The sequence below is a fragment of the Furipterus horrens genome, unplaced genomic scaffold (assembly GCF_987537825.1).
Source record: "Furipterus horrens unplaced genomic scaffold, mFurHor1.1.pri manual_scaffold_3, whole genome shotgun sequence".
Taxonomy (NCBI): domain Eukaryota; kingdom Metazoa; phylum Chordata; class Mammalia; order Chiroptera; family Furipteridae; genus Furipterus; species Furipterus horrens.
In genome coordinates, this window is record NW_028327173.1 from 11,202,654 (window position 1) to 11,230,468 (window position 27,815).

The window sequence follows — 27,815 nt, forward strand, 5'->3', positions numbered from 1 at the left end:
TTCACAGCAGCCCCCAGGTACATGCTGTCTTTCCCATTTTACAGATGAGGAGACTGAGGCACAGGTGGTTGAAGTAACTAGTACACTGAGCTGCACCTTACTGGGTAAGGTCAATGTCAAGGCTATATGAGACTAGCCCTATCTTGAGTGTCAGCCTGTAAACCAAAGGGTCGCCAGTTCAATTCCCAGTCAGGGCACATGCCTGGGTAGTGGACCAGGTCCCCAGCTGGGGATGTGTGAGAGGCAACCACACACTGATGTTTCTCTCTACCTCTTTCTCCCTCCCTTCCTCTCTAAAAATAAATCATCTTTTTTTAAAAAGAGGCTATATGAGACTAGATAGCTAAAGCATTTTGCCAGTGATCAGCCAGTCAGCTCTGCTACTGTCTCAGTGTGACCTCGAGCAAGTCACTCCTTTAATAGGGCCTACATATCTGACTACAAAATGCAGTTGCCATCCTTCCCATCCATAAGCTCCGGCCTGGGCACTGGGTGCTGCCCTTTGCTCCTCAGGCAAGCCCCCTCTTGGACACACCAATGCGAACCCCTGGGTGAGCAGGGTGGGAGCTTTGGTAAGGGTATAGTCTCCATCACCCCCCCACCCCCACCAACAGCTCTGAGATCCTCCACGCCAACAGCCCAGACTGACAGACCCTGGGACAGGGCGTGTCAATGTGGCTCAGGAGCTGCTCCGTTACATTGCCTGTGGGTGGGGACAGGCCAGGACACACACTCCCCCTCTACATCAGCTGGTCCAGGTGGGCTTGGACCCACAGATTCCGGGCTCAAGGTAACTGGTCAGTCGCTCATCTCATGGCATCTGGCAGCTGAGCAGGTCTTTGCAAGGCAGTTAGTGCCATGTGTAAACAGCTGTGGGGAGGCAAGGGCACGGGTTTGGGACTCAGGCAGACCAGGGTTTCTGTTCCAGGGATACCACAGTCTTGGCAGGCCCCCTCGCCTTTCAGCACCGGACTCATCTGCAAAGTGGGGGGATGGCAGCACTTACATACGGCTGTCGTGAGAGAGAACACGCAAAGTCCTTGGCGCATGTATCCTTGGGGTTCTTCAGATAAACAGGACCAATAGCAGGCACATAGAGAGACTGAGAGATTTATTGCAAGGAATTGGCTCATGAGATTGTGGGGGTTGGTAAATCCAAATTTTGTCCATAGGCTGGCAGGCCAGAGAGCAAGGCAGAGCTGCGGTTGAGTCCAAAGGCAGTCTGCTGGCAGAATGTCTTCTTGCTCGGGGGCGGTAAGTCTTTGCTTGGTGAAGGCCTTTGATTGATTAGGTGTGGCCCACCCATATTATGGAGGGTTATCTGCTTTACTCAAAGTCCCCTGATTTAAATGCTATCCAGTCATATAAGCTTAACTGCCACAGCACACAGTAGTGGGTAAATGGGTAATATTGTTGATCATTAATTCTGAGTGTGGCATTGTTCTAAACACATACGTGAATCAACTCATTTAATTCTCATGACAACCTCCATGTGTATGTGTGTGTGTGTGTGTGTGTATTATTCCCATCTTACAGAGAGAGGAAGAAACAGAGGGTCAGAGAGGTTGCACAACTTTGCAGAGCTGGGATTTGAACCCAGCCCATCTGGCTCCAGATTTCCCACTACCTGAAGCAGGTATCCCCGTTTATCAGCACCTGTCCTCCCTCCTGTCACACTGAGGGCACTGTGCTGCTGACACCTAACGACACATTGGCAAGGCCATCAGACTTAGAAGCTGACCAGCCTCCACAACCTCCCCCAGAAAGACTACCAGTTTGATGAAGTAACAGGTATTTTATTGGGTGACATCAGGGCAAACCCCATTGCCACTTCACAGTGCAGCGCCAGTAAAACCAGGGACGTTTCCAGCCCACCCACCCCAGGCCCTGTCCAGGCGATTGGCACTCACCCTGACCGATGGCCACAGTGTGAGATCATGGCACCTGGGGAATGGCCACACCAACCCTGTGGGGAACCCCTTCCTGTTGGCCTTGAGGAGGGCCCTGCACTTTTAGAGCTCCCTGAAATCTGCCCTCCAAATTTACTGTTTATAGATCCCTGGCCACCCAGAACCCAACCTATTCGTGAGAGTCCATCAACTGGCTGTGTCAAACAAAGACTAGGCCACCAAGGGCCAGTCCACGCAGAGCCACTAGCACGCAAAGGAAGGAAGATTCTACAGGCAATCCTCGGCCCTGGTAGGACAGGGACCAAGGGCAGGTCTCAGGGGCCTGGGGGATGGTAGGAACAACATCCACCAGGGCCTGTTCTACCATGGCCAGTGGGAACTGACCCCCTGCAGGAAGACCCCAGGCCAGTACAGGCTCTGAGAGTGGCTGTCCTAGAGGCAGGACAGGAGAGCTAAGAGGAAGCTGAAACAGCATGAAGGACCATCTAATTTCCAAAATCACAACCCCAACAGGAAGGACCAGCACATCCCACACCTTGGTAGGCAGCCGCCAGCGACCCCTAGGCTCACCGCATGGAGATGGCCAGGGACCATGTGGGCATACAGGTGCCCAGGAAAAAGGCACATGGGTATCTAAGGCTTAAGGGCAGGCGCAGGTACCCACTGGCTCCTGTGGGTCTGGGCAGTGAGCTAGAGTGAAAGGTGGGGTGGCCCAGCCCAAAGAGGGCAAAGTCAGCCGGTGCCCTGTACCCTGCAGCACAATTCACCAGCCCTGCAGACCATCCTGGTCACACCTAATCCTGCAGACCTGAAGAACAAGGGCCACAGCCGGGAGCCTCTGTGGGCAATGAGGTCTGCCAAGGGGCACAGAGCTGCCTCCTTTTCCCCAAGGGGGCAGGAGCTGCCCTACTATCATTCCCCAAGACCCTAAACCACTGGGCCGCTGTATAGAAGAAAGAGGAGAAAGAGACAGCTGGAGAGCCGGCCAGCACCAAGTTCGCCCTGACGAGATATAATTTCTAGGATGTCCAATTGGATGAGGGGCGGCAGGCCTATCCCTCCCTAGCATGACCTCAAACCAGAGCTGGGGCGCCTGACCTCGAGATGTGGGACAGGCCAGGCTCTGGGCCAGGGGGGGCCAGGGGGCCAGCCCTTGGCTCTAGAAAGGGCACCATCCCACAGGGAGCGGGGTGGAGGGGCTGGGTGGGCCCAATGCAGAGGTCAGTCGCCTGGACAGACAGACAGGTAGACAGCGAAGGCGCCTAGTGGGCTCACTGCATGTACGAGTAGCGCCAATCCCCCAGAGGTTTGTGGGTCTCCTTGATGACCTGGGGCGACGTCCAGCGCAGAACATAGTGGGGCCCTCCTGGCTTGTCATTGGTTCCTGTGGAAGAGACGGCTCTGTCTTTCTCTGCCCAACCGCTCAGGGCAGAAGGGAAAAGGGGTAGGGAGGAGTTGATGGAACAAATGGGCGCCAGCATGGGCTGCAAACAATTAAAGTAAAATGAAACGTATTCAGTGGCCACAGTTTCTTAGGCGCATCTGTGAGGGGCACCCTTAGCCGGAGGTCAGGTGAGCAGAAAGGACGCCGACACTCCTGGGGCCCGTGCGCCCCACCTGCACGGGTGTCTCCGAGGCAGGGGAGCACTGCAGAGAGCACTGGCTCCACCCCTAGGCAGCTGAGACCTTGGAAAGTCACTGCCCCAATCTGAGTCTCAGTTTCCCCACCTGTAAATAGGAGGGAGCGGGACACTCACCGGAGGCTCGGGCCCCCCCAAAGGGCTGCTGGCCCACCACCGAGCCGGTGGACTTGTCATTGATGTAGAAGTTGCCAGCAGCGTTCCTCAGCATCTCTGTGGCTTCCCGGACAACATCCCTACAAGGCAGGGCAGCGAGCTCACCCGCCGGGCCAACCTCTAATACCCACCTGGCCCAGGCTGGCTGTCTAGGTGAGCACTAGGTCCAGCCTGCGACAGCAACACGGGCCAGCCACCCGCTGTGGGCCCTTGGGCCGGTTACTGAGGGTCTCTGAGCCTCAGCTTCCTCCTCTGGAAAGGGGGTTAGCACGCCTCCTGTGAGGACTGGGGACGTGGGTCAGGCAGCACACACGCAAGGGGGTGGCCCCTCCTGGTTCCATTTTCCTGCCCCTCAGGAGCAGGGGAACCCCCAAGCCCCCACCCTGCCCCTCAGGTTCACTCCCATCTCCACTCTCTCTAGAGGCAGACAAGGGGTGGCAACTGAGCCAGAGAGGAAGGAAAAAGCCAAGCCTCAGGATGAATATCATGGCACCCAGGTTCGAAGCCTGCCTCTGTAAGAAGAGCAGGGTGTCCCTGGCCCTGAGCCTGGATCCCACGCTGCAGCATGAGGCTCAGCGGGGCCCCATGAGCTGGGAGGAGCTGGTCAACAGCACCCATTCCCGGCCCCACCCCTAGAGATCCAGATTCCATAGTGGGGCCACAGAATCTGTACTTTAACAAACAGCCGGGCTGCCTCTGTGTACCTTTGCTTGGAAGGCCTGTCTGCCAGTCAAGACTGAGGTGAGGGGAGCGGATAGAAAGCAAGGGCGGCTTTCTAGGATCCGTGGCCCGGTGTCCTGTCCTGTGTGTGGACAGGACACCAGGCTTAGAAAAAGGGCTGCAGCTACTCACTTATCCTGGGCAAACACTGCCCCCGTGAGGCCGTAGCTGGTAGTGCTGTCGACCAGCCGCAGCGTCTCCTTGTACTTGTCGTCTGGGTAGACGTACACAGTTAGCACAGGTCCGAAGATCTCCTGGGAGAGAAGCCTCAAGGTCAGCCCTGGGCTGGACCAGCGCCTTGAGGCCTCCCAGCCTGCTCTGGCCTCTGCCTCTATTCTCAGTCCCCGGTCCCCAGGCCTCAGTCCACACCTCAGCCCCTGCAAGAAGGGCCAGGCGCAGTCTCCTGCTGGACTCCCTCTGGGGACAGCACCGTGCCCCGCTCCTGCCCTGCCTACTCCACCCCAACCTGGCAAAAGAGCCAAGGAAACTTTCTGCCCCACTGCCAGCCAAACCTACACCCACAGATCCATGGGAGACTTTTGGCAACAGCTGGTCCAGGAAGTGACTGATATTATTACTGTCCCCACTGCCACCAAGGTGCCTGGACCTCTTCGAGCCTCAGTTTCAAATATGTAAAATGCGACTGATAATACTCCTCACCTCAATCAAGGGCCAGCTGTGACTGGTCTGCAGCTGAGCCTGTAAATGTCAGCTGTCAGGATCACTGCAGCGACTGTACGCAGTGGAGACGCTATGACACTGGACAGGGTCAGCAGTGTCAGGACATGGCACTGGGTTGGGGTCAGGAGGCCTGAGCTCAAGGCCTGGCTCTGCCTTCCCTGGGTGTGAGATGTGAGGCCTTTGCTTTCTAGGGCCTCACTTTCCTCATCTGTGAAATGGGATCACATCCCAAGAAGAAAACCGCGTGCAAGGGCCCTGTGCATGTGTGGTGCTGAGCGAGAGGCTGTCTGTCCTCCCTCGTGTCCCCCGCCACCTGCCCAGTCACCTCCTTCATGATGGGATCCTGGGGGTCCTTGCTCTCGATGATGCAGGGCTCCACGAAGTAGCCCACGGAGTCGTTACACTTGCCCCCCGCCAGGACGGTGAGGCTGGGCGAGGTGCGGGCGTGCTCCAGCCACTTTTTGATGCGGCCAAAGGACTGCGGAGGAGGGGAGAGGGGTGTCAAGTACCGGCCAAGGGGCCATTCCCGGCAGCAGCCCTCCAATACACTCACTGCACAACACCTATTCCTGAAGGACCTGGATTTGGAAATAGGGGAGGGGAGGGCCCCGAGGGTCTGTGAGAGGCACGGCGGGGATGAGGGCAGATGTGCATGCTCATGTGTGTGTGTGTGTGTGTATGTGTGTGTGTGTGTGTGAACTAGAGACACACTCACATAAACGTAACAAAAAACACACAAATGACATAAATGTACACACGGGTATATGTATAACCATGTGTCTTTGTTTAAGCATGTTGATAGACAAGGTGAGCAAACGTAGGTTTATAGTTGTACGCAAAGCTTTATTCTTGTATCATTTAGTGTTGTATTACTCATTTGTATTACAACTATAAATCTGCTTTTGCCCACCCCTGTACATATGTCAATCACACACGTTTATGCATGCAGTTACACGTGTCCTATACACATACAAACATATGCATGAATATCTGTGCACACATGTGGGTTTGTTCATATATGGAGATGTGTGTATGTGTGCGCATTTATGTGGAAAGACTGACATGCATGCCTATACAGAAACATGCTTGCGGATGTGTATACACACAAGCACACGTGTTTAGGTTTATGCATGCAGGTGTATGGGCCTGTTTCTGCCTCTGCATATGAACATATGCACTTAAAGGCTATGTAGGAGGTGAGTTCTCTGGTTGGATGATTCTGCCCTTTTCAAAGCTGGAAGGGGGTGGAATCTGGCTGCCCTCCAAAGAGCAGTGGGACTGGGTCACGCCCTAGTCAGGGTCCCCCATATCTCTTCCCCTCTCCACCCAGTCCAGGGCTCAGCTCCCCAGGAACAACCGGATTCCAGCCCATACCTTGGCATCAATCACTGCAGAGAAGAAGGTCCCGAAATCCTCTGCAGGCTGGAGGCAAGGAAGACAGCAGAAGAGACGGAGTTGCCGCAGGCCCAGACAAAGGGAGCCCCCAGCCGCACACCCCCGCCCCATCTGCTCAGGGGTCTCCAGCCCCACGGGTGGCCCACGGGGCCGAGGCAGGGAGGCAGGCACTGCTTACGTCGCCCACTTTGATCCTGCCGTGCTCCTCCAGCAGCCGCCTCTTGACCTGCGGCCACAGCGAGTGTGGCACGTAGAGGCGGGAGCAGGCTGAGCATTTCTGGCCACCGTACTCGAAGGCAGAGCGCAGGGTCCCGCTCACCACGCTGTCCACGTCGGCGGAGCGGTGCACGAAATGAAAGTTCTTCCCACCGCACTCTACATGGGCCAGGGAGGTGGGGAGAAATGAGGGTGTGGGCTCCTCCGGCCAGCCCAGGGGCCCACCGCACTGCCTACACCTGTCCACGGGGCCCTGTGATCAGCACCCAACTCTGGGCAGACGAGAGCGGGACAGGCACAGGGTTAGAGCTGGACAACATCCCAGAAACCGATGAGCCAGGCCTCTTCTCCCACTCTACAGAGGAAAATGCTGTCGGGGGTGTCAGAGGTCACCAGGACAACTCCCCCATTGTACAGATGAGAAGGCTGAGGCCGGGGGAGGAGGGGCTGCCCAATACAATGGCAGAGGACGGACCACTCCATTCCCAGAAGAACACACAGCTTTCTCTGAGCTTTCCCCTAACCAACACCCCCGCCCCAGCGAGAGCAGAGGGGGTCCACTCTTGTCAAGTGCCAAGGTTCCGTCTTCCATCCACGGTACCTAATTTGCTCAATGACTGAGGAATGAGTGAATGAAAGTACACACTCTGAGGCACAGGTGCTCTGCACAACCTCCGGGACCTGCCAGAGCAGCAGCTCCGTGCCCAAGGCCCCCCGGGTCTCAGCTCCTGCAGGGCCACCCCACCTACGGCTGCTTCACCTTCTCCTCTTCCATGAGGGCCAGGGAAGGGAAGGGTCCCTGGAGCCACAGGGGAGGGGACAGGGAGAGAGGCCCTTACCTCCAGCTATGCGTGGGAAGGTACGAAAGCGATCCAGGTTCTGGGCGACCTGCTTCCACAGGTGTTTAAAGGTGCTAAAATCAGAGGACAGGGTGGGGATTAGGAAACTGGCTTGGGTACTTGGGAGGGTGAAGGTGCTAAGGGATGGGGCACAGGCCCTACCAGAGGAAGGGGCCAAAAACCCAAGGAAGGCAGGCCAGTGTCAGCAGCCTGGGAGGCGGTGAGCAGGAGTCACAGCAGGGTAGGTGAGCAACCCAGTAGGTGGTGGCAGTTGGAAATGGACATCATCCCAGGCCTATGGGGAGGGAGCAAGGGGGGCCTTGGTGGCAAGATGGTGCAGAGAAGGCCAGGGGGTACTGGGTTCGAGCTCTGCCACAAACACCCATGGCTGTGTGATCTTTCACTCATTACTTAACCTCTTTGAGCCTCAAATTCTGCACCTCATCTGGGAATCTGGAAACTGGAGGGAACAATCCCACTGCGTAGGGCTGTTCTGTGACTCACTCTAATGAGAGTCAGGTGCTTAGGACAGTGCTGGGCACACTGCAGGTGACTCATGGAGGACAGATGCTATCACTGTCTGTGAGACGTGCCCCCAGCCCAGCACCCGGGCGCCAGAGGCCAACTGAGGAAGGTCCTGAGAGAGGAAGCGCAGGCCCCCGCCTCCTCCCTGGGCTCCAAGTGTGACCAACCTCAGCACCACAAAACAATAAAAATGCTAATCACCAGGGAGCCAGCGACACAGTAGCTAATACTAATTTATGACTTTCCCACCTTTAAGCCTGATGCTCTTCAGAGCATGGCAAATGGGGGCTAGGCCTGCCCCGCCCGCTAATAGGCAGGGACCCGTGGGGCCCGAGGCTGGCGGAGCAGGCCGTTTGGAAAACAGCCCTCCTCAGCAATTCCAATGCTGCCACCGCCACCTGCAAACCTCAGAGGGAAGAGGGGTGGGGGAGCCCAAGGCCAGCAAGACAGAAGCTGCCGCAGGTGTCTTAGTGACACCTGGGAGGACCCCACTGCTGACCCCGACATCTCCACCCAGAAGACCCCCGGGCACCCCACACTTGAAGTGACCGACATGTGAGTAATCTCTGCCTCAACCTTCCCGCTGCTGGGTCCTCTGGTGCCCCCCTTGTGAATGACGCGCCGCCTGCCCCGAGCCTGGACGTTCCCGCTGAACCGCGACACTGACCCCAGACAGGTGGTCGAATCTCCCTACTGTTTCGCTTGACTTGGCCCACTCTCCTCCATTCCCACCGTCTCTGCCCTGGTTCAGGCCCCGTCGTCCCTGCCCAATGTGGACAGACTCCTGCCGGTCTCCTGCTCCCAGCCACTAGTGACTTGTGTGCAGAGCAGCCAGATCCACTACCTGGGACACAGGCTGCAGACGCAGCGCCCACAGGGGCAGGCAGGGAGCGGCTGAGGCCGGCCAGGCACGCAGAGCCGTGCGCGGTGGGGAAGGTGGGGAACCCGCCCACCTCTGGCCCCCCACCTCCGGCCAGGGGTGCCATGTTGAAATGCAGGCCCAGGGGACCAGAACATCCAGTCTGTCAAAAGAATCTATCGTGTGGATTTTGACCTGAAATGGTCAGAGTTGCACAAGGTTGGCTCACCTCTCTGAAGAGTCAAAGGAAACAGAGCCACTGCCAGGGGTGCCTGAAGAGCTACCACCTCTAATCTTTGCTTGAACCTTGACTAAGTCCCCCCACCCCCCGCATGTCTCCCATCATCTTCAGGATGAGGTCCAGACACCTTTAAGCTCACAGGGCCTTAGAATCACAAGCAAAATCCCATGAGAGGAGGGACCTTGTCCACTCCACGAGTCTACTGCTGAGTCTTAGCATGTGCAGAGTCCACCTGAGTAGGTGGATGCATGAAGGGTCATGATCCGACCCTGTCCCGCTCCCACCCTCTTACCCCCAGCCCCCTACTCCACACTCCAGCCACATGGGACCACCACCACCTCACGGAGCACAGGAGCTTTAGCGTTAATCCTCTGCACATGCTGCTCCCTCTCCCACAACACTCCCTCCGCCTTTTCCACCCTTTGCCTGGCCAATTCCTCAGCTTAGATGCCATCTCCTCCAAGAGGCCTTCCTGATTCTCCTCCTCCAATTTATTCCAAATTCCTTTGTGCCCTTTACAGTGACAGAGATGGCATCAAAATCAATATTGCCAAACACCTGTAGGCTGCTTCCAGCCTGTAAAGCTCTTTCCTGTTCATTAACTAGTTCAACTCCCACTTGCAGATTACTCTGCAAGGTAGGGATCATGAGTCCTGTTATGCAGGTGAAGAGACAGAGGCTCAGCAAGGTGAAGTGGTTCACCCTCAGCCACACAGCAAGTGAGTGAGCATGGTCAGTGCCAGAGCTCTGGGTTCACAGCCCCAGCTCCTGGGCAGAGGTGAAAAGGTGGCTGCCCTGTGAACGTCCCTGAAGCCCCCTGCCCTCCCCCTCCCCAGGGACTTACGGCACGCTGCCCGTGAAGTTGATGCCGCACAGGTGCTCTGAGCTGGTAACAGTGTCCCCAAATGTGGGCCCGTCAGCTGGCACAAACTGGATGATGTTGGGGGGCAGGCCGGCCTCCCGGAGGATGCGGTATACAGCATAGCTGGCGAGCATGGCAGTGTCGCTGGGCTTCCAAAGGACCACATTGCCCTGCCCGGGAGACACAATGACGACTCAAAGGTCAGGGCACATCAGCCCTGACTCCATCCCACCCGAGGCATGGGCATCTTGTCTCACCTGCAACCACCAGGCCCCTGTGCAGGTCAGGATGTCCCCTACGTGACCCCACACCTCCAGGTGCCAGGCACCATGCTCTAAAAGCCCTTGCCAACAAGACCACACGGGCCCTGTCTGCTGCTCCCACTCTGGTCAAGGCTCCCATCCTCTGGCTGCCTGCACATATGGGTCCTGCCAGCACCCCTGTTCCAGGTGTTCCTGCATTGCTGGGTGCTCACTGGGTGTGGCTGGGCACGTGCTCCCAGGGCTCCCTCTGCCTGTGTCCTGCCGAGGGCCCATGGGTGCCTGGGTGTGTGCGCACAGGCACGAGGGCGGCCCTGGGCACTCGCGTCCCCCAGATCACCCAGCCACGTGTGTGGGGCCCAGGCCTCCGATTGCCCTCAACCCTCTCCCTGCGACTCCTCATGCCACCGGGTCCTCTGAAGGCAGGGCTGCGACTGCCCCACCCAACTGGACGCTCATAAGGGCAGTGGCCACCTGTGCTCTGATAATGGCAGCAGAGCCCAGCAACTTTGAAACTAGGCCTAAATCCTTATCTGTCCCATTATTTACTAGCTGTGAGACCCTGACAAATAAGCCACCAGGCACACAGCAAGCATCCAAAGGTGAGCTATAATTACCATCATCCTTGGTGGAGGGCAGCGGAGGAGGTGGACATGTGTCATAGTGTCAACAATAAAAATTTTTTGGAAAATCATCACTATCACTGACAGTCACCGTGCACCAGCCCACACAGGGCCAGACCTTCCTGGCCTTCGCCCTGTCACGTGCCTGATCTCCTTTGCTCCTCAACCCTGTACCGCAGGCTTTCCCACTACCTCTACTTTGCAAAGGAGGAAACTGCCTCCAAGCAGTGCAGGGGCTTAACGTGGGTCACCCAGAGCAGGGCAAACTGGGATCCAAACCAACCTCTGACCCCAAAGCCTTCCCATGGCCTCACGCTGTCTCCACCCTCTGAGCTTCCTCCCACGACCAAGGCCGGGACCTCAGGGGCTTGAGTGTGGTGCCTTTTGCCTCCTGAGACAGGACTGACGCTGAGCTCGCACGATCCCTGCCCGCTGCCCACATCTCACCATCAAGGCCGGCGCCCCCGCCAGGTTGCCGCCAATCGCAGTGAAGTTAAAGGGGGAGATGGCTGCCACGAAGCCCTGGAGACAGACGAGGTGGTGAGGTCAAGCTCCAGGCTTCCAGCAGCCCCCTCCCACCCACACCTGTGGGTACCTCCAGCCCCCGATACACCACGCTGTTGGTGCTGGGTGGCACGCTGATGGGCTGCTCCCCCTCCAGCTCCATAGCGAACTTGGCATTGAATCGGAAGAAGTCGATCAGCTCGGCCGCGGCATCGATCTCTGCTTGGATCACTGTCTTTCCCTGCGAGGCGGGAGCACCTGGGGGTCAGCAGTGGCAGATGTGCCTCCCGTTGGCCCTCACATGGGACCCTGTGCGCACAGTGACATCACGTGCAGCGCGCTGGCAGCCCCTACGCGGGGTGAGTATGTGCCCTCACCAGGCATATTGGGCCAAGAACCAGGAAGCCTTTTGACTGGTAACATTTCCTTAGACTGTCTGTTCTTCCTGATGGTAAATGTGAACCACGTGAAAAGGGAGCAAGAATTGGCCTTTCCCGGATCAGAACAGCACCCCCCTGGCACACAGGGTCACTGGCAGCTGCTTGCCCTGCTCAGGACATGAAGCCAAGGAAGCTGAGCTAAGATGCTCTGCCCCCTACTCTGCATGGCCACAGCACTTCCTGCAAGCTCCGGAGTCTTCAATCAAACAGAGGCACCTTAATCTGGTCTTCTAAGTGTGCGTGTCTCTTCCTGCCCAGGTGTGGCTCACCTGGGACACTCTGGGGCCTGACACACACCCCAGGGGCTACTGAGAACTTGGCAGACGTGAGGCTGTCATGCCACCTCTGTGCAGCAGGGGGAGCACTGCCACAGCAAGGACGCTGGGCTGACCCAGAGCCCCTCAGGCTCTTTCCTGAGGATGGAGAAACGTGCCCTCCTCCCTCCTCTGCTCCTTTCCCAGCACTCTGGGCTGCTATTGCCACTCTCTGGCTTAAATGCTCAGAAAACACATATCAGGAGCTTCTATGACTCCAGGAAGACATGATGCAAGGCCCAAAAAGAGGGAGAACATTAACACATGATCACTGTTCCCAAAAAGCTTGTAAACGGGCAACCAACACATGGGGAAGTCATTACACCCAGTGCGCTCTGAGCTGCATCTGATAAATGAACAGCGCGCTATGGGACAAGACTGATCCTTTTAGACAGAGAAGGTTCTGGAAGCTTCACAGAGGAGATGATATCTAGGATGGCCCTTGACAGGTAAGAGTTCCCGGGACAGAGAAGAGAGCGAGCCTCCCAGGCAGGGGACACAGGCAGAGGCAGGGAGGTGAGAGGCCTGTGGTGTCCAAGAAACTCACGAGTCCCAGACTGGCACCATCACAGGCAGGACGGCCTGGTGGGAAGGGCACAGCAGCTGGTGAGCTGCACAGAGTGGGCATGTAGGGCCCTGGGCGGTGGGGCTCGGGGTCTGGGACGTGACTCTCAGTGACAAGGCTGAGTGGTTTGTAAGCCCGGAGGGACCTGCTGGCGGTGTCAGAAACACGGGGCTGCCGCGGGCTGACTGAGCCTAGAGGTCTGCACAGGGCGACTGTCAGTCCAGGCAAAGCATGACAAGGCCTGGCTTAGGGTGGGGACAGGGGAGGGGAAGGGATGTCGCCATGGTAGGGCACGTAGGCTTAGCACAGTCCACCTCATCTAACATTTTACATGCCTGTTCCTCTCCTAGGCCCTGTCCCTGGAGGACACCTTGGAGTCCCAGCCAGCAGTGCAGGTCTTGGCACCCAGAAGCTGCTTGGCTGATGTCAGCCCAGTTGGATGGGGTACAGCTGTCTCCCACTCCAGCTGTGGCCACAGACACCTCACCTGTCCCACCATGGTCTTGGCTAGGACCTCTGCCCTGCGCGGCCCACTCAGCATGTCTGCAGCCTTCAGGAAGATCTGGGCCCGGTCCGCGACAGGCTTCAGGTCCCACTCCTTCCTGGCGGCCACGGCGGCCTCAATGGCTTTGTTGAGCAAGGCCTAACGAAGAGGGAAAGGTTGGGGGCTTCTTCTTGTAGCAGGAAGGGTCCCAAGGATGGAGGAGAGGTCTGGAGGTCACACTCCACCTGGGGAAGACCCCTGCTCCCTTGGCCCTTAGTGGCCCCTCCCCACAGCCGCAGACACTGTCCCACTGCCGGCCAGGCCACCCCAGGCTCAGAACCTGTCCTGCTGCTGGTCTGGAGATGGCCGACCTGCCAGCTGGGTCAGCGTGGCACTGAGCCCTCAGCTGTTAAACCTGCTCCACTTTCTCCTGGGGTCTCACCTGGGCCTCACCTTATTCCCCGGGCCTGGGGCCCCTGAACCCACCACCCAGAGCCACCAGTCCTCAAGGTCAGGGCCCTGGTCTCGCCTTCACCAGGCCAGAACCACAGCCTGAGACATCCCAGGTGGCAGCTGCCTCATTGCCACACAATGCCAGCCCCTAGACTCTTGGCCACAGGTCTCCCCGCCCCTCTCGATGGCCCTCCATGATACCGATTCCCTGTCTGGCTTTCCATTCAGGATGTCTCCAGTTTTTCCGGACTCAGCCTTCCAGAATCTACCCAGTCCACCCCCACCCGCACCCACACCACGTCAGGGTCACAGCAATCAGCATGTCTGGGGAGGTCCCAGCCCTTATCAAGGAAGCTCCTACTCAGCTCAAGTTAACCATTGCATACCTGGCCCAGTTAAAGCCACCCGCCCAGGGATGACCTCAGTCCCGACCACCCCCACTACACCCCCACCCCCCCGTGGCCAGAGGGAGACAGTGTCTGACTCCACCTTCATGTCTGCAGACAGCAGGACAAAACGGGGGCAGCACCCCTTACCCCAAAGTCGCCAGGGACTCACCTTGTCTGCATAGCAGAACTTGGCCACCTTGTGTCCATGGTTAAAGGGCTGAAAGAAGACAAGAGTGAGGTCACTGCCCAGGAGGGAGGGGCCAGGACAGGGGTGACGGGTTGGCGCTCAGAGCTGGCTCTCTTCCCTGCAACCCCCATAAAGCCTCCCGTAGCCTGGTCCACGCTGAGCTCTGCCCCATGAGGGTTATGGGGGCACCTGCTACCCGATGAGTAAGGCTTGGTTCCCGCTCCAGAAGGCTCCCAGCCCAGGAGAAAGGCATGGGCCCCACAGTCTCTCAGGGAAAGATGGACTTTGTGGCCAGACAGACACAGGTTCGAATCTCCATCTGCCTCCTACTGGCTGCGGGGCCCATGGAAACTGACCTCCCCTCTCCAAGTCTACCCACCTAGGGGATGGCGACTTCCCTGACTCATAGCATGGAGAGGAGGACCAAATGGGGTCACAGGTGGAAGTTCTTCACACCAGGTCTGGCATGAGGCTGTGGCTCAGTCATGGGCACTGCCACCATGGGAGGCCCGAAACAACGCACTGGTGGGTGAGACGCTCAGGACCCATGCCATGCCCCGAAGTCCCTGGGGAATAGAGCCACTGCTTCTAGAGCCCCTTGCACGGGACCCAGGTTCTCTTGCCTAAAAAGGACAATCCTAGCACCGACAAGCAGACCCTGACAGTGCTAGGTGCCAGCATGCGCAATAAAGCGGGGACAAATTTCACTTCTTTCCCTACCGGAGGCTAGTAAGTTATTCTTAGCATCGTTCTCAACACCTGGCCACCTGCTAGCCTGCCATGGACTGTTTGGGGCCTTCCCGTCTAACATGGCAGCCACTGGCCACATGTGCTATGGCAGCCACTACCATATGACATGCAAACTCAGGTCCTCAGCTGCACGAGCCACCAGATTTCAGGCGCTCAGTAACCACGTGTGACTGGTTGCTGCCGGAGCAGACAGCACAGATACAGGACGTATCCATCGTCAAAACAAAGTTCTGTGGGGCTGTGCAGCCCAGGTTTCCGTAGAAAATTACCCTTGTTGCCCCCCCCCGCCCCCCCCCCCCCCCCCCCCCGTCTAACCCCTGGCACCATCACCTGTATCCTGTGACTGATCTGTGACACTTAGGGGCCCCGAGAAGGCAGCTAGGAGCCAGGCCCTTCAATTCAGCATGTCTGAATAGACTATGGATACCCCAAGCCAGCAATGTGTCCCAGTGACATTGCTCCTGCCCAGGTGCCTGGGCTCCAGTGACTACCATGTGGCCAGGTCAGGGAGGCAACATGAGAAGTGAAAATCAGAAGTGCCTGCCCAGGGGCTTATCAAAATCCCAGCTACCTGGAAAAACCCCAGGTGCTGTGGGGGCCACGGAGGCCTGCGGAACTGCAGGTCAAGGCCGTTCCGGGCAGCTACAGAGATGCAACGTGGTGAGCCAGGCCGTGGGAGCTTCTCTCAGCCGGCACCCGGCACACACCCGGTGCCTGGGATGTGCTCCGACAGCTCCAGGTGTCAGGCCCTCTGGTTGCTGCTCACAGCAGAGGCTCCAGGTCACCTGTGTGGGTGACTCCTGTCCCAGGCCATCCTGGGAGCCCTTAGAGTGGAGGCCCTGGGTCCTCACCCTTCTTCCTACCCTGGCCTGCTCAGGGGTCCATCCAGAGCCAGAACGTGCTCATCCCAACTGCAAAAGGGCCAACCCTTCACTCTCCTCCCCCTAAATTATAGACCTGTGAGTTTCTAGGTCCCTCCAAAGTGTGTGCCAGTTGCTGTCCTGTAAACTCCAAGCAGGTGGGTTTCTTAGGCCAATGTCTTAGGCCCAGCTTTGTCACCCTTGCCCACTGTTTCCTCTGAAACCTCCTTGTGGAGAAATCCATTGAGAACAACAGAAAATGCTGTGTGGATTCCTCAGGACTTTTCTTGCCTGTGAATAGGGCTCAGTTATGGGCTGGGTACTATGTGACTGTCTGGCTAGTTAGTGAAATCACGCAACCCACACTATACCCCTGTGAGAACCAGGGTGGGCTAGAAAAGTCTCCTGACATCACAGTGAATAACTTCCAGTGATTTAAAAGACGTATTAATGCTAATGAACATGCTGCTTTTAAATCCTCTTTAGGAATAGTCAGGGTGTGAATGAATTCATCTGAATCAGCATCAATGGAATGTGGTTCTGGAGAGCTGGTCTATCATCCCTGTTCCTTATCTAACTGTGCACCCGAAGGGGGTCACCTGACATCTCGGAGCTTCTCCCTGACGACCTATGAAACCTGCTGCTCTTCCCACCTCTGAGGGGAGTGGCAGGGATTGAAGGAAGAGCTTGTGCAGAGGGGACAGGGCTTCACAGAGCCTCGGTTCCACTTCGCCACACCCTGGGTGCTTATTTCAAATGAGCTCATCCTCAGCTAGACCTGTGGTTTCCAAGTACAGAGCAGGGCTTTGGCGGCGGTCCTTTCTTTGGAAGGAATATCTTTAATTCTGACAGTCTATCCTTGCTTCCTACGACAGAGTGCTCAATGAGTCCACCTTTCTCAAGTGGTGGTGAAGCTGGTGCCGGTCATTGCTTTTAACTGCCTCCTGGCAGGCGTGAATTTGCACCTCCTAGGGCAGCCCGCAAGACTGCTTTTGGAAGTTTCATCCCGGTGCATGGAATCCCAAACCTGGGAGTGGACTGAATAAAAGCCCTCGGGACGCAGGGACCCCACCTCACATGCTTATGTGCTGCCCGAGAGGCAGACCTCAGATTGAGGGAGAGGCCGAGGCCTGGCCACCCACTGGGCTTACCGACACTTGGTACTGCACGTCCGAGGTCCACACCTCCTCGTCCCCCACCACGCATGGGATGGCTTCTGTCTGGCCCTTCAGGTCCTTCAAGGCCTGAGGAGAAAACAAGATGTCAGGTGGTCGCTTTCTTCCCCTGTTCTCCCACCTAAAGCCTGACGCAGAGCCTGCAAGTGCAGATGCCCAGGCAGGAACAGAACCGATCAGGCAGCTGGGCCAGGTCTGTGGTGGGAGAGAGTGTGCTCCCCTCGGGGGCCAGTCGGACTCGGCCCCCTCCACTGCCACCTCCTGTCATGTAGGAAGGTGAGGCCAGATTTGTCAGGTTTTCCCATTACCAAAGAATATTAAAAAAACATGCCCTGGCTGGCATGCCTTAGTGGACTGAGAGCCAGTCTGCGAACCTAAGGGTCGCCTGTTCGATTCCCAGTCAGGACACATGCCTGGGTTGCTGGCCAGGTCCCCAGTTGGAGGCGCATGAGAGGCAGCCACACATTGAAGTTTCTCTCCCTCTCTTTCTCCCTCCCTTCCCCTCTCTATAAAAATAAACAAATAAAATCTTAAAAAAAAAACCCAAAAAACTACACCTGAAATTTACATGGAATCTCACCATTTTTAAACTATTGGCAATTAATGGGAGAATGTTTTGAAGCATAAAACATCTACAAGCTTATGACCCCTGACTGGCACTGAGGCCCCAAAACGGCCCCAGCTGCCACCCTGCTGCTCCCAACCCCTCCCACGCTCCAGACACACAGCCCTCTCCAGACGCCAGGTTTCCTTCCGGGGCTGGGAGCAGTGGCAGGAAGGGCAATGGCTGCAGACCCAGAGCAGCAACTTGGGGCTGCTACAGGCTGACCACTTCACGCTCTACACCCACTAATGCCCCCTCCTTACCTTCTGCAATGCATCTCGCTCGGGGCTGCCCTGCGTGAAGGCCAAGACGGGCTCGTTGGCTACCTTCAGAGAGGGCGTGTGTTTCCATCGAAGCCTGGATGCAAAGACGGGGAAGAGAGGCAGACAGGTCAGCAAGGATCACCATGACCCAGCCCCTCTATCTCCAACAGGGATCCTGGGATGGCCCGGAATCCTGAAATCCAGAGCTGGCAGAGCAAGACAGGCCTTGGGGTGCAAAATCCAAGTTCAAGTCCCAGTCCCTGCGACTGTGTGTCCTTGGGCTTGTTGAGCTGTCTCCTCTGAGCCTGCTTCTACATCTATGAAGTGAGAAGAAGGATACAAACTCCAATGGTTGTTTGAAGTTTAAATCCACAGATGCAAAACCATTTCTAAGTGTGTATACATGGAGAGGGTTTATTTCCTTTCATTTCCCCACCATGCAAACTTGATTCCGAAACAGACTCGGTACTTTCTCTAAGCTGAAAAGGCAGGACATCCCAGGGCTGGGTCTCATCAGAACTGAACCAGCTGAGAGTCCCAGGCACAAAGAGCTGAACTCAGGGTGAGCAGGAAGTCCAAGATGTGGACCATGAACTTGGACTGCTGCCCAGAGCTCAGTTCACAGAGACAGGGAGGGCTGGTTTGGGGGTTCAGAGTCTGAGTCCTGGGTACTGAGTTTCAAGAACTCCCTGTTCTGGCACTGCTATCAGTCTGGAACCTATGACCTCATGGATTAGTGACCACCACCCCTAATGTGTCTGGGGGTCACAGGTGTGAGGGCATGTGGGTAAGACTTTAGGGTCAGTCATTCAAGAGCTGGAGCTTCAGCGGTGGGACACCTCCTCCAGGCCTCAGTTTCCCCATCTGTAAATGAGGATATTAATGATGAAGGTCACCTAACACACACAGGGCTTGTTAGACTCTGTAACACCTCCCATTCATCATGGATAGGTCCATCGGAGGGATCTCACCAGCTGCCCCGTTACAGAAATAAGGCAGATTAGGTGCTAAAAGGAAAATGGCTAGTTTAAGATCAACATGAGGAGAGACCTGGCTTTGAATCCAGAAAAACCCAGACACCTCCTCCGTGTGGCATCAGTGATCCCCAGCCAGAGCCCAGGAAGAACAACCCTGCAGGTGGACAAGCGGGGTTCCTGTCTGACACAGGAGGGAGACGGCGCGCCGGGGGTTGCAGGCCCTCATTCAGCCTCAGAGTGACCTGTCTGAGGCTGGTGCTGGGGAAGGCGGCTGATGCCCAACAGAAGAACAAGACGGCCTGGCTGTGAGGGTCGGGGGCACTTTTTCCTTTCTCAGTAGGAAGAGGTCTGGGGCACAAAGAGCTGCCCCGGGAGGCCTGGGGAAAGGACACAAAAGGGAGCCATGAGGGCAGGTCCTGCATTCAGGTACAAGGTTACTGAACACCTGCTACCTCTCTGGACGCTGTCCTAGACCCTGAAGACACAGTGGTGACTGAGACAGCAAGCCCTCTGGCTGCACACAGCTGACCTCCAGTGGGGGACAGGGGCAAGAAATAAACACTAAAAGGGCAGAGGGGACCTGAAAATGAGTGGTGGAGCCAATCAGCCGGGGTGGTCAGGGAGGGCCTCTCTGAGGAGGTGAGCTCAGCAGCAACCAGGAGGAGGTTTAAGAAACCCTGAGAGAAGTGGCCTAGGCCCAGGGGAGAGCAGATGGGGTGGGGGTGGGGGGCTGTGCAGTCGAGGGGGCAGGGCTGAGTTGCATAAGATCCCCAAGGGCAAGTCAGCACTGGGACCTTCTCCCTCTCCCTACTCCCCACCCCAGACCACACCCACAGGGCCCAAGGAAGCCAGTCACAGGCTTCAGGCCCCACCCTCCCACCACAGAAGCTCAGCTTCCGGTAGCTGTGTGACCTTGGGCAAGTCACCACCTAGGCCTGACACCCATCTCATGGGGTTACTATGGAGGCCTGAAGAGATAATAAAGCTAAGCCATAGAGGTGCTCCATAAATTAAAATCCACACTGCTCCTTCCACCAACTGTGGTGGGGAATAGTGGAGAGGCCAGCCGAGACCAGCAAGGTGAGGGCAGTGTCTATTCCTGGGGCCATCTGGAAGGTTCCAGCAGTCCCTCTGGGCCTCAGGAGCAGCACACCACCACCAATCAGTAAATCAGATACGGTGGGTCCTCTTCAAGCCAAGAGAGTGGCATTGAGAGCAGAGGAGTGCAGACTGGAGCCAGGAGGTGGCCCCCCCCACCTCCTCTCTGAACCCCAGTTCCTGGTGGGTGGGAAAAGCACAGGTTTGGAAGCAGACATATCCTGGATCACCAAAACCCGCCCGTGCTCCGAGAGCTCAGCACATTATTCTCAACTCTGCAGGTCTCTGTTCCCTCCCCTGAAAGATGGGGGTAACCCTAGGTTCCTTGCAGGTCCCTGTAAGAACTATTAAAAAATCGCTTGCCTTTCCTCACCACCCCCATTCTTAGGTTTTTCTAAGAAAACAGAGAAGGTCTTCCAGATGATTACTGCGCCATGCCAGGCTTTCTAAGGCAAACTGGTTCCCAGATCCCCCAAGGGTCAGGGGTTGGCCCAGGTGCTCAGCAAATACTGCTGGAATCAACACCACCTATTCTACCCAAGGGCAGAAGCTGAAAACGTGGGCACTACCAGCTCTCCTTTCCCCGTTCCCTCCTAGGCAGTGTCAGAAACAGAAATCCTGCTGGCCTGCCCCCACCTCCACCAGCGCAGAGGGGTCTCCTGTGTGCCTGGGATCACCTACCCCCGGGCCTTCTCTAGGCCTGGAAAGTCCAGGCCCTGGTACAGCTGTCAGTCAGTCTGAATGTGGCCCAGAGGACAGAGAGACTAGTTCAAAGATCAGTCTGAGTCAACCAGAACAAGAAGAAAAAAAAATCCAGACTCCTGTCAAACATTTTTTTTTTTTCTTCTGTTTTGGCTCATGGGCCATTTGAGATGAACAGAAACAACCTTCCACTGGCTCAGGAAAAGGCGCAGATGAATCACTTGCAAAACCCAGGGCCTCTTGGAGGATCAGCAAGGCCCGTCTAGGCAGGACTGCACCCCGCATGCAAGCAGCCAGCACATTACTCTGCACCTCAAGGACTCGATGATAGCACAGGGGATGTGGGGAGGCCACGCACATTCCCTTGCCACGTGTTCCCTGCGTGCCCACCAGACGCCTGGCTCCAGGGTGCAGAGATGACCCCAACCCGACCTTTCTTAGGGTGGGTCTCAGCCTTCCCACGTCAGCAAGGAGGCACAGGGCAGAGTCTGAATTTGCCTCGGAGAGCCCCTCCTGCTCACCTGGGGACCTCAGGGCCTGGGTGGGAGACCTTAGCTGCCCCTCCCCACCCTGTGCAGGTACCAGGATCCGAACTAAAAAAGTCACATCAAAACATCTCCCACCATGGGCGACATCAGGTCTGGAGAGAGCTGTGAGCCAGCCAATGCAACCCCAGAAACTTGCAGACAGGAAAACCGAGGGGGAGGCGGGGCAGGGGATGGGGGGTTGGAGGCTCAGTTTCCCTCCCAGGTTATCTGCAGCCTACACCCTGGTCCACAGCGCCATCAGCTTTTGCCTGGATGACTGCAATGGCCACTCCTGCTCCACTGTCACCAAGCTACTCTCCAAATCGTAGCCAAAGTTACAGTTTTAACATGAAAATGGGATCATAGGACGCAGAGAGACGGAGTGAGCGTTTGCTTCAATACCACTCAGTGGCCTCTCGCCTCCCATGTGATAAAAAGTCAAGAGTCTTTACTGAGGTCTCCAGACCCATTTCCCACTGCCCCCACCGCCTGTCACCTCGTTTGCTGCGAGCCAGTCACCCTGGCCGTTTTTGCGGTCCCCTCTGCATGGGATGCTCTTCATGTGGCTGGCCTCGCACCCCCTGGATGGGCCCCCCGTGAATCCTCTTTAGCCTCGCACTTCTCTCACAGCGCCGTGTGACAACCCTCATTACCGAGCCCCAACTGGCCGTTTGTGCCCCCACCAGGCCATAAGCCCTGCTTGGCCAGCCTGTGTCCATTCCATGTGCCACCGACACACTGGCCGGCCCAGGGTATGCATTTGAGAAACACCTTTTAAAACAATTAACGCACAAGTAATGTCAGAGCTGACACCAGGCCCCCAGAGCTGGCCTTCCAGGCCAGTGGTCTGCTGCGAACACCCGGGGCTGGATGCAGGTCCCCTTGGGCTCCCCAGGGGCTGAGGTCCGGGGTCACCAAGGCCAAGAAGAGTAGAAAGGAAACTCCTCTTGCTTCATTCAGCACCCGGGCTTTCCCAGCTGTTATCTGGGACTTAATAAAGTAAATCCTTCTTATCGCAGCAATAAGAGGCCAGCAGCGGAGGTGAGCAGAGAAGTGTGGGGCCCAGGGGAGGCCCAGAAGGTAGAGGCATCGAGCCCGGGACGGTGTGTTTGCACTTTATTGCCCTGGAAAACATCAAGGGGCGTTTACTAAGCACTTACAGCATGTTTGGCCCTATGCTAAGTGATTCACTCATTGAATCCATCCTATCAATGTATTATTACCTCCACTCAGCAGATCAGGAAGCTGAGGTTAAGAGATTATGTTACTCCTCATGGCTCCTGCCCCAGGGATGGAGCAGGGTCTGAACCCAGGTCTCCCTCACCCTATGGCAGAAGCACCGGGGTCATCTCAGAGACCTGTGGTCAGATGGGGCTGGCGGGACAGGTTCCTCCTCCTCCTCCCCGCCCAGCAGCACCTCTTCTCTCCCAGCACTTCCCACCTGAGGAAAGAGGCCACCCTGAGACAGGTAGCGGCTTCCCCAAGGTCACGCAGTGGTCCACTGGCACTGCCAGCTCAGCCCAGGGCCTTCCATTTCATGATGTCGTCTCTGCCAGGAAAGGAAATGACTGCAGGGAAAGAGCTCCTCACGAGGGCCAGTGTCCCCCCACCCCCGGGAAGGGCTTGTGTGGTTAATTAGAGCGAAGGGAAAGGGATGAGGACATCCGAGTCCCACGCCTGCCCCCATCCCTGTGCTGCAGGGACCCTCTTGTCCTGGTATTCCTGATAGAGGACAGTCATCCAGAGCAGCTCACTGGCGGAGGAGGGGATCAAAATAATGACAGAGCAACACTTATTCAGTTCTCTCTCTAGGGGCCAGGCGCTTCGCAGTGGTTTTCGTGTATGAATTCATTCAAGCCCCATGACAAGCCTGCTGTCTCTATTTTCCACATGAGGACAGAGGCAGACCAGAAAGGTCAAGTAACGTCTTCAGGGCCGCAGGCCTGCTAACAGGCAGAACCAGGGCCCAGCCTCGTGCTGCCCTCTGCCCACTCTAACAGGAACAGCTTAGCTCCTGCTCTGTGAACGGGGCCAGGTGCCGGGCACCGGAAGCAAGTGCCCCAGCATGTGCCAGTACCAACTGCTGCCTGAGTGGGAACTCTCTAGCGACATCAGAAGCAAGTCTTAGATTCTCTGTAGGTTCCACTTATTCCATCACTCAATTACGACAGAGCACACACGGGGACCAGGCCCCCAGCATCTTACTTAGCTCCTCCACCACCTGTGATGGAGAAGGAACCACCCCCATTTCACAGTGGAAACAAGTAAGGCCCGTGGAAAGTAAGGAAAACTTGTCCAAGGCCTTAAACCAGTCAACACCAGCCCTGCCCGTGGAGGTCTCCTCTCTCTTTTGGCCCTCACTTCCTGCCCCATCTCTGTTCCATTAACTTTATCATGGGTGTCCTTGGTTACGTCTTAGAGCCAAAATACGTATTTATATTTATGTATAAATTTACTTAATTAAAAAAAAAAAACTAGCCCAGGCCCAGGCACATAGTAAGTTTACAATTAATGTTAATTTTTGTCTCTTACTTGCCCTTTAACCAGACCCCCTAGTTACCGGGAATAACCAATAATACTACAATAATTATGGTGGTGCCCGATATGGTGATCACCTTGGAAGGTATATAAATGTCTATTGCTATGCTATACACCTGAAACAAATATAGAATTATATGGCAACTAGAATTATTTTTTTAAGTGTTTGCAGATGAGCCTGTTTTTATGTTATTGTTGTTTTTAAAGCAGATGTATTCCTGGAAAGTCAAAAGATATTCATTAAAATGACAGTAGTTATCTGTGTGGTGAGCTTACAGGTGATGTTTGTATTCTGTTTCGCTTTATCTCTACTTTTTACCATGAATACATACTAATTAAGTCTTTTTAAAAAAAAACAGTCAAAAGTATTTTTAAAAATTGGCTGAGATTCCTGGTACTCCAGGCAAAAAGGAAAACACTAAAAAGCGTTGCCCATACCAGTTCCTCAGAGGAGGTGGTCTTTCTCGGCACTAAAGTTTTTCATATAGGACACAGAGGGATCACGAGACCTGCCCTAAAACGGCTTCATCATAAGTGTGGACATGCCACGCCACAGGTGTGGTCCGAAATGTTTGTTGAATCTATGAACAAGTGACTGAACACTGAAACTGTTGCCCTAGAGCTGTGGCTCTCAACCAGGAGGGATTTCACCTCCTAGGTGGCATTTGGCAATGTCATGACTGTGGGATGCTAATGGTGCCTAGCGGGCAGAGACCAGGAATGCCACTCTACATCCTACAATGCGCAGGACAGTCCCTACCACAAGAATTATCATCCGGCTCAAATATGAATAGTGTCAGGGCTGAAAAACCCTGTCTAGGGCACTGGGCTACCTGCTGTATGGGAAGAGGTCACCTGAGCCAGCAGGTCCTGCTTGCAAAACGTTTTCTCTCTGGTTGCTGAATGCTTTTCCTCCACCCAGCAGGCTTTGTAATTAAGGACATGAACCTGGGGTCAGACTGAATGCAGTTTGAGTCCTGCATCCGCTTTCACGGGCAGATAAGTTTCCCATCTGTAAAATGGGGAGAACGCAGAGCTTATCAGTACAGTGTCAGGGCTACGGTATTTGATTGCTCGATAAATATTATAGTTATAACAGGCTTTTAAAAAAAAAAATGGGTTGCTTTCTACCAGATATTAGAGGTGTTTTTTATGTCTAAGCCTTTCTCCCCATCAAACTGAAACACTTCAAGGGCGCCATCCAATGTAAATCCCCTGGGTACCCCTCCCCCCAGTGTGTAGCACAGCACCTGCACATGGCAGGTTCCCACTAAACAAGTCAGTCTGTGGGATTTCCATCTGGAGTCTGAGCAGGGTGGTCTCAAGAGTGCAGAGAGGCCTGCAAATGTGTGACAAGATGTGACAAGGGCTTGGGAGAGGAGCCCTCCTCTCCCACATCCTCTCCCTGTGCCCTTTCCTACCCTATCCCTGCCCACAGAGGACAGCAGTATTGAAACTCACTCCTGCCCAGGGCACTGCTATGCCATCCTTTGGGACACTGATTAACTCAGAAAGGGCCTAGCTCAGCAGAGAAGACAAGCTGGTCACAGTCCTAGGGGTCAGGCAGCAAACAAAATTCAAACTGGAGGCGGGGCCGCTCAGCTCTGAAAGGGAGACCGACAGAAACTCGGGTCCACGAGCGGGCAGCCTCGCCAGCCTATGAGCCCCTCCCCACGCAGTCCACACATGTCATTGAGTGAGCAAGGGTCTGGGAACCCAACTCCACACTGTGGGGATTTGAAATTCTGGGTTTCCAGGACACCTACGCTAGCATCTACACCTTGGCTTCTTCATCGGTAATTGGAAATAATAATATCTACTGCACAGAAGTTTAAATACAAGTGCTAATGATGATCGTGATAATAACTGGGCATTGCCTATGGGCCTGCCACTGTTCAATGCACTTTAATGTACCAACTCGTTCAGTCATTACAATAAAACATATACCAAGCGCCTAGCACAGTGTTTGGCACATTATAAGCATTTCAATATCTGCCCAGCACTTAACTTGAAAAAAGGGGGGAAGAGAAAGAGATAGAAATCCTGGTACAGAGACCAGAGGGAAGACTAAGGGAATCCCAGAGGTGGGTCCTGAATGTGAGACCGAGGGGAGGAGAGGTGAGTGTGGTGTGCTAAAAACAGAAGCGCCCCGGGAGGAAGCCAGCGCAACCGGGGAGTGGGCACATTTAAGAGATCTGTGTTAGGAGCAAGGCAGGCACGTAGGAAGCTATTTTCCGAGAGTGGGAGCCGGGAGAGCACCGAGGCACCGCATACGGCCTCAGGATTCGGGAATGGGGTTCCCCTCGCTGTAGGAAGAAGACAGAAGTCGCAGTGAGAGGAAGGCCTGGGTCGGGGCGGAAAGCACTCGAGGAAGCGACCCCCGCGGAAGGGAGCCCCTAGGAGCCCGGCGGTAGTCCGGCAGGGAGGGAGACCCGTGCCTGGGATGCCCAGCAACTCCTGGGACCCCGGGCCGGCAGTGTCGCTCGGGGCCTCCCTTGGCCCTGTGCTCACTCACCTGGCCCCACTCCAGGGGCAGGCCAGCAGGGCGCGGCGAACAGCAGGTTGCAGCAGCATCTCCAGCTCCACGGGCTGTTCGGAGCACGGTCCACCCGGGGCGCCGCTGACCGCGATGCCCCACCCGGAGCGCACTACCTCGGCAAGAGGGGGGTTCCGGTCAATGCGGCCGTCCTCTGAGTCAGGGTCAACCGAAATACCTCTATATTTACCAGTTAATAAGTAATTTTTAGTGCTTGGTGGAGGCCGTTACGTGACATAGCGCGAAGCAGTACAAAAGGGAAGTCTTGAAATATACTCGTTTCTCCTTCCTCTCTTTATAGTCTGACCCAATTGCCTGGGAAGGGAAGAGAGGGCGTGAGCCCCATCGACCAATCAGAGTGACACATAAAAGTTCCTGGGCCAATCAGAAGGACGGTTGTGTCGCAGTATTCTACGGCCGGGAGAGAGGTGCTGGAAGAGCCAATGAGAAAGCGGGAGTGGCACACGTGTGTGGCCCGGCGTCAGGTCCACAGGTTTGCGCGTCAAGCGCGGCAGAGGTCCCAGCCAGAACCGTTGGGGAGCCCTGGGTTTGTGGGTACCGCTTTTCCCCCCGCAGGGCCTGATGTGCATCACCTGGGAGGGGACTACCGTCCCTGCCTCCGGCTCCCTGACCGGGACCCATTCACCCTCCACCTCCCGGCCTGGGGCTGGACCACTCAGCTTCCCGGGGCCAGGCGCCTCGGTCAAGGAGCCTCATTCCTTGAAGACGGAGGTCTATAAAAGAGAATTTCCGAGCTGGTCTGTGCCTAGCTTCTCTTTCAAAATTTCTGGCCGCGGATCAGAATTTTCCCCCCGGATCAGAATTTCAGTTTTCTCTTGGATAGGTTTGGTGAGGACTTGAAGGTTATTTAAAACTCGGAATCTGAAGCCTTTCTGATGACGGGGGTCTTAGGGACCCATTCTATTTACACTGCCTTCTAGAAATTTATCTGTATTTCCTCCAGCAGTGTATTCCAAGAACCTGCTTAGCAGTCCGTTCCAGTGCTGATTGCAGTTCCTCCCTATGACATTGGCAAAATACATAACTTCCTTGGACCTCAGTTTCCCTGTCTGTTACCCCCCCCCCTGTGGGGGTAATAATGCCCACCTTAGAATGACCTCACTATCTCAGGCTACTCTTCCTTCAGAAGACCACACTCAGGGAATATAAACAGTTGGTAGTGGGAAAAGAGAAACTACAGTAACCCTAAGTCTTGGATATGGCAAAGAGCGAATTGGGATTGGTGGTGGCTGTTTTTCTTCAGCCTTGAAGAAAACCTTAATTGAGGGGCCCGTTTCACATGGGGCAATGTCTCCCTGAATTTGGCCACTAATAAGAAGAAACTAGAACATTGCACAATGTCAAATCCAGAGCCTGGGGATGGTCTCTCACAGGCAGTGTGAGGAAATTTAAGAAATGGGAGTTCTGTGATTAGCAGGGCCTCAATTCCAAACCAGGTGATGCCAATTACTCAGGCTATGATCTCTCTGGCTTTTGATTCTCCTCTTGTAAAATGTGTATA

At 55.7% G+C, this 27,815-nt stretch overlaps 1 protein-coding gene across 1 annotated transcript; it reads right to left on the bottom strand.

The window, feature by feature from the left end:
- Positions 1–1,096: 1,096 nt before the first annotated feature.
- ALDH4A1 (aldehyde dehydrogenase 4 family member A1) lies at positions 1,097–26,611 on the bottom strand. Its single transcript, XM_090268689.1, has 15 exons — positions 26,273–26,611; positions 17,916–18,009; positions 17,025–17,117; positions 14,246–14,293; positions 13,238–13,393; positions 11,523–11,672; positions 11,375–11,449; positions 10,027–10,214; positions 7,558–7,631; positions 6,681–6,877; positions 6,482–6,529; positions 5,433–5,585; positions 4,559–4,680; positions 3,668–3,786; positions 1,097–3,294 (listed from the first exon to the last, which is right to left on the bottom strand). Exons 1-15 carry the CDS (start codon positions 26,329–26,331, stop codon positions 3,182–3,184), a joined length of 1,689 nt encoding a protein of 562 aa, XP_090124815.1. The 5' UTR covers positions 26,332–26,611; the 3' UTR covers positions 1,097–3,181.
- Between the last annotated feature and the right edge of the window lie 1,204 nt (positions 26,612–27,815).